This window comes from Anomaloglossus baeobatrachus, chromosome 4, assembly GCF_048569485.1.
Source record: "Anomaloglossus baeobatrachus isolate aAnoBae1 chromosome 4, aAnoBae1.hap1, whole genome shotgun sequence".
In the NCBI taxonomy this organism is placed as follows: Eukaryota; Metazoa; Chordata; class Amphibia; order Anura; family Aromobatidae; genus Anomaloglossus; species Anomaloglossus baeobatrachus.
Window position 1 is genome coordinate 428,045,838 of NC_134356.1, and position 12,875 is coordinate 428,058,712.

The 12,875-nt window shown below is 44.4% G+C and overlaps 1 protein-coding gene across 1 annotated transcript in view; it reads right to left on the bottom strand.

Annotated features, from left to right (window-relative positions):
* Positions 1-4,073: 4,073 nt before the first annotated feature.
* Positions 4,074-12,875, bottom strand: part of LMF2 (lipase maturation factor 2) — a 73,668-nt gene continuing 64,866 nt past the window's right edge. The window contains exons 12-14 of the mRNA XM_075345424.1: positions 8,563-8,674; positions 7,616-7,724; positions 4,074-5,986 (exon numbers count right to left, since the gene is read on the bottom strand). Of these exons, the coding sequence (XP_075201539.1) occupies positions 5,684-5,986; positions 7,616-7,724; positions 8,563-8,674 (524 nt within the window). The 3' untranslated portion in view covers positions 4,074-5,683. The remainder of the gene's footprint in view (positions 5,987-7,615; positions 7,725-8,562; positions 8,675-12,875) is intronic.

A 12,875-nucleotide genomic window follows, 5' to 3' on the forward strand; every position in this document is an offset into this window, starting at 1 on the left:
GTTTAGTAAAGCGCTTGTCCGGGAAAGCCCTGTGCTTCTGGACAGCATCTTTGAAGTTCGAGTGATCGAAGAAAAAACTCCGAGTACGTTTGGGAAACCTAAATTGGTGTTTCTCCTGCTGTGCTGCCGACTCCTCTATAGGTAGAGCTGGGGGAGAAAGATCTAGCACCTGGTTGATGGACGCTATAAGGTCATTTACTATGGCGTCCCCTTCAGGTGTATCAAGATTGAGAGCAACGTCAGGGTCAGAGTCCTGGGCTGCGACCTCCGCCTCATCCTCTAGAGAGTCCTCAAGCTGAGACCCCGAACAGCGTGATGAAGTCGGGGTAGATTCTAAGCGAGCCCGCTTAGCCGGTCTGGGACTGCGGTCCGTGCCGGAGTCCTCCACGTAATAACTAGAGGCCACCCCAGGAGCACGCTTCGTCGCAGACCGAGAGGGGCCTGGGGGCGATCCCGCAGTGCCCGGGGACTGTGTAAGGGCCGGTCTGGGCTGCAAAGCTTCTAGTATCTTAGCAGACCATTTGTCCATAGACTGAGCCATGGATTGTGAAAGTGACTCAGAGAGTTTCTCAGCAAAAGCTGCAAACTCTGTCCCTGCCGCCTGGACAGGGGAAGCCGGCGGTTCTACCTGGGCCGAGGGTCCCACCAGTGCCCCAGGCTCCGGCTGAGCGAGTGCCACATGGCCCGAGCATTGCTCACAGTGAGGGTAGGTGGAACCTGCAGGTAGCATAGCCGCACAAGAGGTACAGGTTGCAAAATAACCCTGTGTCTTGGCACCCTTGCTCCTTGTGAACGACATGCTGTAGTCTCACAGGAGAGTGATCACTGAGGGATATATAGCCACAAGCTAACAGTACAGCCGAACCGAGAAAATGTATACAATATAATATATATATATATATATACAGTTCAGCACTCTAGGGGGCCCAGCACCGGTGGGAAGAAGCCACCTGGCTTATTGACCGCTCAAGCAGTGTGTGGCCACCAGATTCCCTGCCTCGGGTCTCCCAGAGGTGCTGCCAGAAGTCCTCCACCGGCAGAATGTGCTTAAAACATGGCCGTCGGCGTTCACAGGGGAGGAGGGAGCCGTGGGCGTAACCACAAAAGTGCGGGAATCTGGCCCCAGAGTGAATAGTGAGGGGGGCGGAGGACAGCCAAGTGTGCTCCAGCCCTCACTGTCGGCGTCAGACCGACCGTCCCGCCCTTCCCCCTGACTGGCAGGCCCGGGGGCGGGAGTTTAAGGCACTAGGCCGCAAAAGCCGGGGACTAAAGTTAAAAACCGCGGCCGGCAAGCAGGCGCGGTAGTCCCGGTCTCATACCAACACCGCAGTCGCTGCAGCGTCTGAGGCCAAGGTGCTCCATGCACCGTCCCCAAGGGGACACAGAGTACCTGTAGATGCAGGGCCCTGTCCCTGATGATACTCAGTCTCCTGTCCGACAGAATCCCACAGGGGCTGCGGAGGGAGCCCGGTCCCAGTGCCTGGATGACCGGATAGGATCCCACTTCTCCCAGAGCCCCTAAGGGATGGGGAAGGAAAACGGCATGTGGCTCCGGCCTGTGTACCCGCAATGGGTACCTCAACCTTAACAACACCGCCGACTTAGTGGGGTGAGAAGGGAGCATGCCGGGAGCCCTGTTAGGGCCCTTTTTTCTTCCATCCGATATAATCAGCAGCTGCTGCTGACTAAAAATGGGAGCATGAGTGCATGTGTGCCTCCAACACAAAGCAAAAAACTGAGGAGCCCGTGATGCACGGGGGGGGTGTATAGGCAGAGGGGAGGGGTTACACTTTTTAAAGTGTAATACTTTGTGTGGCCTCCGGAGGCAGAAACTATACACCCAATTGTCTGGGTCTCCCAATGGAGCGACAAAGAAATTGACAGTGCTACGCGTTTCGGCTACATATTGTAGCCTTTGTCAAGTCAACTTGTCAAAGGCTACAATATGTAGCCGAAACTCATAGCACTGTCATTTTTTCTACTTGCTGGAAGTTTTTTGTATGAAGATTTTGTACATGCTTCACTTTTTAATGAACAGCAATAAACAAGTTGGAAATTTATCCTGAGTGGTGGCTGATACACTCCGTAGTGCCGGAATTTCCTTTCCTTCCTATGATTGCTACAGGTGACAGTACCTGCCTTTCCGAGCAGCAGGAGGACTCAGCATGTATTCAAAAGGGGTGAGCTGAACTTTGATTGTTCTTTTATAGCAATGGGTGGGGACAGATATACCACTGGTGCAACTCGTGCAGCGTCACAGGGGCCCAAAAGGTGAGGGCTCACTACCACCTCCAAAGCAGCTTCTGTCAGGCACATAAAAGCTGATGATTGGACTGCAGGATCCATATAATGTTCTAGCACGTGCCTTCTTTTGTGTGTCCTCCCCTGGAAGGGGTGAATGCTCCTACATGCCAAATGACACTTTTGTGTCGTTTTGGACTGGTAGCTGTATTATGCCAACTTTATATTTTACATTCTCTTCTAAAGTGAATCTGTCAGCTGAAGCTAATCTGTCATCAGGTTTTTGCTACTTCATTTGAAAGCAGCATAATGTGGGAATAGAGACCCTAATTCTAACAGTCTATCACTTTGTTTACTGGGAGATGTAGTTGTGACACAGAGTTCTTAGATGTAGCAAAGCTCAGAAAGCTAACCCTGCCCAAATGACAGCTTTATGCGTACATTGTCTATTCACAGTGAGCTGCTTATCAGAGGGGGCATGGTCAGACAAAGTCTCCTTGTCATAAAACATTCATTGTGTGGAAACAACAACACAGCCTAATAAGTGAGACATCCCTGAATGCAGTGTTTTCAAGGGAACCAGTCAGGTGCAATATGCAACCAGAAACACGAGCAGTTGTGGGTGCATACTTCTAATCCCTGCCTAACCGTCCCTGTATACATTAGCATAAAGGGATCATTAGAAAAAATATTTCTAAAGATCTTTTCTCTTATGCTAATGAGCACGGGGACTAGTGCCAAGGGCGTTATATCCCCGACTAGTCCACCCTCTTAGCATGCTAGTATGCCCACAGGGGTGTACTAACATGCTATTTAATTCAGCATCACCAGTGGTGACGCGCGTACCTGTGTTCGCGCTTCTGAACGCCGGGCACTTCCGGTCAAGCTGGGTATTCAGAAATCTTTAGAAATACTTTTTCTAAAGATCTCTTTATCCATGCTACTAGATACAGGGACGGTTAGGCAGAGATTAGCAATATGCACCCAGAACTGCTCGTGGTTCTGGGTGCATATTACACCTGACCGGTTCCCTTTAACCCCTACATCATGCTATCCTCAATTACATAACAAAATTCTGCTGACAGATTCCCTTTAAGTAGTACAGAATATAATCGTAATTGCTAGTAAAAACTGCAGACTCCATTGAAAATTTGCCATCTTTACAAAGTAATTTTAGGAAAAACAAAAAAAAAATACACTCATTTCAAAACAAGATTTTAATAAGAAATTACAGTAAAGTCATGATTGTTGGGCAAGTAAGGGTTTCATAGATGGTTACTACCTCCTTTAAAGGACCTAATGATAAAAAAACCTGTGAAACATCTCTTAGAAGTATCTAAAGTACAATTTTTATTTCACTGATGATGATGAAGATGGATGAGCGGATCTCTTCGTGCGACTTCGGCCCATGGTCCAGGTCAGTAGTCTCTGGCCATGGCCAGGAGTTGCGCAAATTTACTCACTGGCACACCACACAGAGGACGTCTGCCAATCTGAATAATAATAAGCCGAGCTTGAGATCCCTGAGGGTAAGGAATTTAGCGGCGCTCCTGCCATGGCCAGAGTTGGATCTGCCTGTTGACTAGGACTACTGTTGTATGCAGCGATCCCTTCATCTCTAATTTTTATCTAACCTGAATGGGAACCAGTCACCAGTACAGATATGAAGACTACAGCACCTTACAGATATTTCATCTGCATAAATCGTGGAAGCACACACTATTTCCCAGAGTCACCCGAGAGTCACCAAATAGGCCCACGCTTAATAGCTATTATGGTTTGCTTGTTCTTTTTAACCTCTTATCTAGTAACAAACAATTCTGTGTCAACCGTTTTCTTTAAACACAAAATGATTTATAAAAGAGACAAAAGCACAAAGTATCCATATATGTGAACAGTAGCATGGCACACCTATATAAAGTAAGACAGAATTTACTGTTTAGATTTTACCCGCAAACTTGTGACAAAGCCATATGTAACAAAGGCACTTAAGGTTGACAGATTCACACTTGTAATCATTAAGGCACTTAAAAAAAAAAGGAGCATGGCTACTTGAAAGACAAGCTTATACATACAGTAAAGATGTCCTGACAATATGATGAGCATGCAGATTTAATGGGGAAAGGGGGGGGGGGGGTCTTTGGTTTTTGTTTTTTTTCCTTAAGCTTGTGTGTACTTGGGGCTAGAAATAATTTTTGTAACTCGGTTTCATTAAAGTGTTGCACGTATTGGCTTTTACAGGTTATTTTTTTCCCTGTACATTCAACTTCAATATGGTCATAAAGCAGCGGAGAAGAGCTTAGAAAAAGACAGATAAAACCGTTACAAAATCTTCATCAGGCCATAATAGCAGGCTGACGTGACGTATTCTCAGTTAAAGGGAACCTGTCACCGGATGTTTATAATAGTCACCTAACGGTCAGTTCGGAGCAGACTTGTCAGATCCGCGCCTCCTTTCGGCCATCTTGGTCCTCCTTCTGAAGCTAGTGTGGATGACGCGGTGTCACGGCAGATCAAAGTGCGCCTGCACAGGACCTCAATGTCGGCTTGTGTGTATGACGTAGAACGCGTCATCCACACTAGTTTCAGAAGAAAGAGGATAAATATGGCCGAAAGAGGAGGCGCGGACGCGGAGAACAGAGATGCCCATCCAACCAGTCTGCTCCACACCGACCGTTAGATGAGTATTATCAACATCCGGTGACAGGTTCCCTATAACTACTTCTGCAGCCAGCAATAGACTGATATTTTTTTATGAAACTCAATTTCAAAAATGATTTTTAAACCAAAATACATGAATTTAAGAAAAAAATATATATAAAAAGGCGGACAAGCCCCTTGTAATTGTATTTTTGGAAATATTCTGCATATGCACTTTCCAATAAATTGGAGAGTTTCTGGCCGACGTTTAATGTCGAAGCGTCAAATTTTCACATATTTAGCCTGAATTGCAGTAAACGAAACATGATCTTTGCATTCACCACAACTGCGAGAATTTTTGAAGCATAATTAATATCTGATGCAAAAGGGGCAGACAATAGATGTAACAAGCATCACTATATTTAGAATTCTGCATCAATTTTGGTCATGCTAATTCAAGACCACCATATAATTCTTGGGATGATGGAGGAGGGGGGAGGAAGAGAAGTAAATACTAGCTTATGCAAATTGTTGAAATGCTAAACATCTAATAAAATCGGGTTTAAAAACCGAAGAGAGGTGGCGCATTCTAAATTCATAAAGCAGTGGTCATGGATCCACCATCTCTCTGAGGAAGACTAACTGTAATTACCATCAATTGCTGCAATGATTACCACGGAGAATGTTGAATAGAATGAAGTTCCACCAGTGTAATGAAGTAGTGGCATGTTCTCAGCCACATACTCTGTTTACGGACGGTTGTGCCAGGTGGAATGACAGTCTCAGGCCCCTTATGCAGTCATTAACTCTTCTCACGTCTCTTGTTATTGTGACCAGATTCCCGCCCAGAGCCCCCAGACTCTCCTTGTCTACTGGACTCTTTCTGCTTCTTCTTGTCACTCGGCGGTTTTGTGTGACTCCGCTGCTTTGGGACTCCAGGCCGAGTACCTCTGCCAAATAAAGCTTGCAAAGAAAAGATGACAGCTAATGTAATAAGAATGGAATACAGTAGTAATGGTGCAGGATATGGCCGTAAAATGTCTCGTATAAACCTGAGGGTTGATGGAAGGGGAGCATCCACCGACCGTCGAGGAGTAGGCTTATCCTGAAGAAGTGAAGGGGAAAAAATATAAAATAAATATAGATAAAAAGATACATCAAAAGATATGACATTAGATTATGTGATCAGAAGTTGTCCGCTAAAAATGTATTGATGGCCTCTCCTTAGGATAGGTTATTAGTCGAACACCTAGCACTTCCACAGATCAGCTGTTAGAAGCACCGGCAGAGGTAACTGAATTAAAAATAAAAAAAGGATAAATAATGAAGACGCTGATTAACGAAGTTAGGCAGAACAGAACACCTAAGGAGCGGTCATCAGTATATACTGACCAGAAAACCCCTTTAAAATTTGTGTATTTAATCACTTGGTAATACGTCATCACTAAATATGTCCCTACAATACTAATGGACCATAAAGAAGTAAACTTTCCAAGGCAAAAACAAATACTGCTGAGTCAGAGTGGCCACCGGAACCTTGACACTGGCAAACAAACATGAGCATAATCCTAGCACAATGGAATCTAGTTTCAGGTCTGGTTGCTGCACTTGGTGTTATTATGTATAAATAAAAACTGAATATTTTTACTGAATCCATCTATATTTTATACTCTGTATAGACATACACACTGACCAAGCTGAGGAAAAAGATTACGCATCTGGCTTCTGTTGGGTAAATGACGGCTCATGGGTGCTTGTTGCATAAATCCCTAAGCTTTCTCATCGCAAGTCCAACATAACTTAAAAGGAACCAACCAGCAGGTTTCTGCTCTATAAACTAGAGGCAGTGCCATAATAACGCTAAGGTGCTGATTAAAATGATAGCTTTAGATAAGAAAACCGAGGCTTTATTGCAGAGCAATCTATGTGCAAACTTTCCAAAATGACTTAATTTGTGCACAGGCATGAGTACCGGGAGAGACTTTGTGGGTCGGGTCCTCTTTTATCATTCCTCCTCTTGCCTTGCCTCCTTTTCTTTATTTAAATTTGCAGATTCTGGAGCCATTTTATTGTAGACAATGTCCCAATAGCAATGCGCAGTCAACAGTGGCAATGGTGACGGCGTGAAATTTAAATAAAGAAAAGGAGGCAGTAAGACGGAATGATAACCGAGGACTCGAACCAGAAAGTACTGCCTTGATATTCAAGTCTGTGCACAAATTACATAATTTTGGAAAGTTTGGACAAAGATTGCTCTGCAATAAAGCCTCAGATTTCTCAACTAATGGTATCATTGTAATCAGCATCTTAGCGCCATTATGGCAAAGCCTTTAGTTTATAGTGCAAAAACCTGCTGGTTGGTTCCCTTTAAGTGTGTATGTACCCTACTCCTCACTATTTAGGTAAGGAAGTCTAAATTTAATGTAATAATATCAGCATATCCACCCCCAGTTATCAATATTATCTCCTTAAAAAAAAAAAAAAAAGACAACTCTAGATTGTAATTAACATTTTCCTATGATGCAAGGTCCACTGAGCCTTCAAGTAGGTCTAACCTAAATACAGTAAAACATGTTTTAGGTGACAACTAAATAGTGCATTGAACAGTGTTCTTCTCAAAGCAGATGGCTATTATGCTTAACAGAAGGTGGAACTGCAATAGTGTCCCAGGCAATATGGTTTGTATGTGGGGTGGTCTTCTCCAAGAGAGAGGCTTCACTGTATAATTACTAACCTTTAAGCCATATTGGTTTAGAAGAGATTCTAGAGTGTGGTCTCCTAGGAATACCACTGGATAAAATTCTTCTACGTGACGTCGACGCCACCAGTTACTAGGAGAGTGCCTGGAAAAAGAAAAGAATAAGACGTTACCAATTGGGTATAATCTGAGTAAAAACTTGCAGACTTCAGTAACTGTAGAAAGTGAAGGCTTGACAAAACAAATCCAGCAAAAGAACATATAAGGAGGCACTCTCAAAATCTTCGGAGTTGCACTTGAATATCTGAGGTGACCAAAATTTTAAGATAACCCTGAAGCTTAGGTATTTAAAGAGAACCTGTCAGCACAATTGTGTAATGTAAGTTATTAAAGACATGGTATTAGTGGCGCTGTTATACTGATTAAATTGACAGCTTTGGTGAAAAATTCTGCTTTGTGGTTCTTCTTTAATCAACTTTTGATGTTTTCTTTCTGCCAATTAGATTTTGGGGCACAGGGGCGGGACTGTGCACTGGATCTTCTCCTCCCTGTCTGTGATTCCTCACCTTGTCTGCCTGCCTCCTCTGTTTGAATTCTCAGCAGTGACATGTTATTCACAGTCCAGGGGCAGGTGAAGGGGCTGGGGAATCAGACAGAGAGGAGAAGACCTAGTTCACAGTCCAGCCCCTGTGCACTGAAATCTAATTATTCGAAAACTTCATATGCTGATCAAAGAAGAACAACCAAGCGGATTTCTTCACCAAATGCATCAATTTAATCTGCATTACAGCGCCATTACAACCATGGCCTTATTTTACAAAATCGTGCTCACAGGTTCTTTTTAAACAAAGGGATATAATTTTGACACAGTTATAGTAAAGAGGCAAAATATGATACAATTTGGAAACAAGTAGGGTTTCTACTGATGCCTTATTTTAAAAAGTAATAAAGTAATGAACTGCTATTCTACAAATAATACTCACCCTGTCTGATCAACCTCTGTGTACCAGTACTTGTATAATTGGGCTCGTATATAAAGAGGAGGATTAGAGTTGAAAGGATATAGGGACTCATCATTCTGCACCAGCCGTATCACTGATAAAATAAAACATACTGTGTTAGGCTCAGATCACACAATGGTTTTTTTGGTTAAAGGGAACCAATCATCAGGATTTTCGTATATAAGATAAAGCCAGTGCTATACTGGCACTATCAGGCTGCTTATCTACATACCTGTAGTGGTCAGCTCGGATGTTTAGGCTTTCAACTCCAAGAAAGTAAAGTTTATAAAATCATCAGCTTCTTGAGTGACAATTGCAACGCAGCAGATAATCTCTGGGTGGGTATTCATATGGATTCCTGCACCCCTGCCCGTTGTTCCACCCTCTCTGTTCTCTATGCTAATGTTACTATTCATCTTTTTCGTCCCTAAGATGGCGTTGGAGTTGGCCGCATAGCGCTTATCTCCGGCGCCATCTTTGTGAAGACCCTGTTATTCTAGTCTTGCGGCTCAGAGGGCGGCGCATGCGCCCTCGCTTCTTCAACTCTCTCGGGAGCGCGCACGGTCACAACAGGAGTGGAGAACAGCTAATAGTAGCGATCAGCTGCAGACGAGGACACTCTGGGTATGTATCTGCATCCGGCAACTTTTTTTGTTTTAAATTAAGGGTAAGGGTGAAGGGGGGGGGAAGCAGGCGCATTATACTTACCAGTCTCACATATGGTCACAGCACCCCCACCCTGAGTGACAGCGTGTATGACTGCTTGTAATCGCACACGCTGTCTGTGTATGAATATTGTTTTTTTTAAAAAAAAAAAAAAAATGGCATAGGTTCTACCCAGCGCAGATAAAGCATACAGCTACAGGCTGTGCATCACAATAAGAAGGACCACATGCAGCTTTTTTTTTTTTTTTAAAAAAAAAAAACAAAAACAAAAAACAAAAACAAAAAACAAACAAAAACCGTGCGGTCTCCCCCAATTTTGATACCCAGCCATGATAAACGCGACAGTTAGGGGCTGGTGTTCTCAGGCTGGGGAGACCAATGTTTTTTGGGCACCCTCACCTAAAAATAAGAGCCTGCAGCCGCACAGGATTGTTGCATTCATTAAATGCATCAATCCCGGAACTTTACCAGGCTCATTCTGATTGCCCTGGTAATCAGGGTAATAAGGAGTTACTGACATCTCACAGCTGCCACTAAGTCCTTGATTAGTAATGAAAGGGGTTTATGAGACCCACACTCCAGTATTAATCTGTAAGTCAATAGAAATAAAACAGAAAAAAATCCAGCACCGGACGCGATGGCAACGGACTGATATCATCCTCTGACGCTGTGCATTCATTAGCATGTTAGCACGCCCACAGAGGCGTACTAATATGCTAATGAAGCCGACTAGCCAGGGGAACTAACACACAGGGGACTTCTCCCCTCACTCATTAGCATACGATAAAAGAACTTTAGAAATACTTTTTCTAGAGGTCTCCATCTATGCTAGTGTATACAGGGATGGTTAGGCAGGGATTATCAATACGCATCCAGAACTGCTCGTAGTTCTGGGTGCATATTGCACAAGACAGGTTCTCTTTTTTCTTTGTTTTATAAACTGTTTATTGACAAGTTCTCTTTAACCCCCCAAACGCCTAGTTCCGATGTAATCCACACAATCTTCCACGACAATCCTGGCTGTGCTATCTTACTGAAGTCACAACGCGCACAGAAGTTGACCACACAGTGTGTGCTTCAGCAGAGAATGACTGAGCCACAGCGATGAGCAGTGAGCTCACTGAGTTTATTTGCGGTCACAGCAGGAGGTTCCCACGATCCTCCACCTGTGACCACAGGTAATCTGACCTCACGTGACCTCATTAAACTCAGTGACCTCAAATCAGGTGAGGTCATTGAGTTCACAGACCTGCATCTCCTCCGCACTTTTTTGCCAAGAGATGCAGATTTGGTGCTGAAATTAATACACTACATTTCTGAACCAAATATGCATCTTGTAGCAAAAAAAAAACAACAAAAAACCCGAATCCAAACAAGGTGCGGTTTTGATGCAATAGTGATGAGATTATTAGCCAGTAGATGCAGATTTTGTGCAGGAGTATGGTGTAAAAATTTCAACTACAAATCTGCATCTCTTGGCCAAATGTACACAAAAATGGTTTTGACGCCGTTTCAGTGTGATTTTCTGCCAGGAGATGCAAATTTGCTGCTGAAATGTATGCACCAGATTTCAGCACCAAATGTGCACCTCCTGGCAGAAAATCACACCAAAACAGCATCAAAACTATTTTTGTGCTAGACAAAACGCATGCGGTTTTGATGCAATTTTTTTGCCACGAGATGCAGATTTGGTGCAGGAATATGGTGTAGACGTTTCAGCACCAAATCTGCATCTCTTTGCTAAAAAAATACCCACAGTTTTCTGCCACAAGATGCAGGTCTGTGAACGCTGTGACCACACTTTTAGTGAGGGCACTGAGTTAAAGGAGGTCACCTGAGGTCTGATTACCTGCAGTCACAGGTAGAGTACCATGGGAACCTCCTGCTGTGACCCCAAATTAACTGAGTGACATCACCGCTTATCGCTGTGGCTCAGTCATTCTTTGCCTGAAGCCACAGCGTGCGGACATGTTCTTCAGTAATGTAGCAGAGCTAAAATCATCTTGGGACCTTGTGTGGATTATGTCGGAACTGGGTGTTTTCGTGATTAATAAATTGGAGAAAGAGGTTTTTTTTTTTAATTTTATTTCAGACAGATTTTTTCTGTGTCTTATTTTCACTTATAAATGAGTAATATGGGAGGGGTCATAGACACCTCACATTACTAATCTAAGGCTAAGTAGCAGCAGTGAGCTGTCATTAACCCCTTATTACCCAGACTGCCACTGAACCAGAGCAATCGAGATGAGCTGAGTAAAGTTCCGGTATTGTTGCACCAAATGGATGTGACAATTCTGGGCAGCCACAGGCTGCTATTTATAAGCTTGAGTGGCCCAATAACCATAAGTCTCCCCAGCTTGAGAATACCAGCCCCCAGCTGTCATCTCCATCATGGTCTGGTATCAAAACTGGGGCTGGATGGGGAGACTGAACGCCATTTTTAACTCCTTAAGTGATTAAAAAAAAATCTGCATGCGGTCCCTCTTATTTTGATACACAACCAAGGTAAGCTCACGGCTGGGGGCTGCAGCCTGTAGCCGTATGCTTTATCTGTGCTGGGTATCACAATATGGGGGGACCGTATGCCAATTTTTTTCATTTATTTTTACACCAACATACATACACACACAGCGTGTGCATTTGCAAGCATTCAGACACTATGTTAATCAGGGTGGGAGCGCTGTATGACTGTAACTAATCAAAGATGTCGGGACTGCCTGTGGGTGGGGGAGGCAGTGCATATGCATGAAAAAGAGAATTTTGTTTGCTTACCGTAAATTCTTTTTCTTATAGTTCCGACATGGGAGACCCAAACCATGGGTGTATAGCTTCTGCCTCCGGAGGACACACAAAGTACTACACTCAAACGTGTAGCTCCTCCCTCCGGGCTATATACACCCCCTGGATGACAATCTAACCAGTTCAGTGCAAAAGCTGAAGGAGGACATTCACCCATAAGTAGAGATAGAGTAAAACTCGGAAAAACCGGAACTCTGTCTACTAACAACAGCCGGTGAAAACACACGGAACAAAAAACTGCCAACAGGCAACAGGGAGGGTGCTGGGTCTCCCATGTCGGAACTATAAGAAAAAGAATTTACGGTAAGCAAACAAAATTCTCTTTTTCTTCATCGTTCCTTATGGGAGACCCAAACCATGGGACGTTCCAAAGCAGTCCCTGGGTGGGAAATAAACCAAACTGAGAAGTAGACAAAACCTAACTTCACGAATGGGCGACAGCCGCCTGAAGAATGCGTCTGCCCAAGCTCGCATCTGCCGAAGCATGAGCATGCACTTGGTAGTGCTTCGAAAAAGTGTGCAGACTGGACCAAGTGGCAGCCTGACAAACCTGCTGAGCCGTAGCCTGGTGCCTGAAAGCCCAGGAGGCACCGACAGCTCTGGTCGAGTGCGCCTTAATCCCTGGCGGAGGGGGCACCTGAGAACACTGGTAGGCATCGGTGATAGCCGACCTAATCCAACGAGCTAGGGTCGGTTTAGAAGCAGCGAGACCCTTGCGCTGACCAGTGGTTAGCACAAAAAGTGAGGTGCACCGCCTAAAAACGGCGGTGCGTGACGCATAGATTCGGAGCGCCCGCACCAAATCTAAGGAATGCAACGCCTTCTCAAAG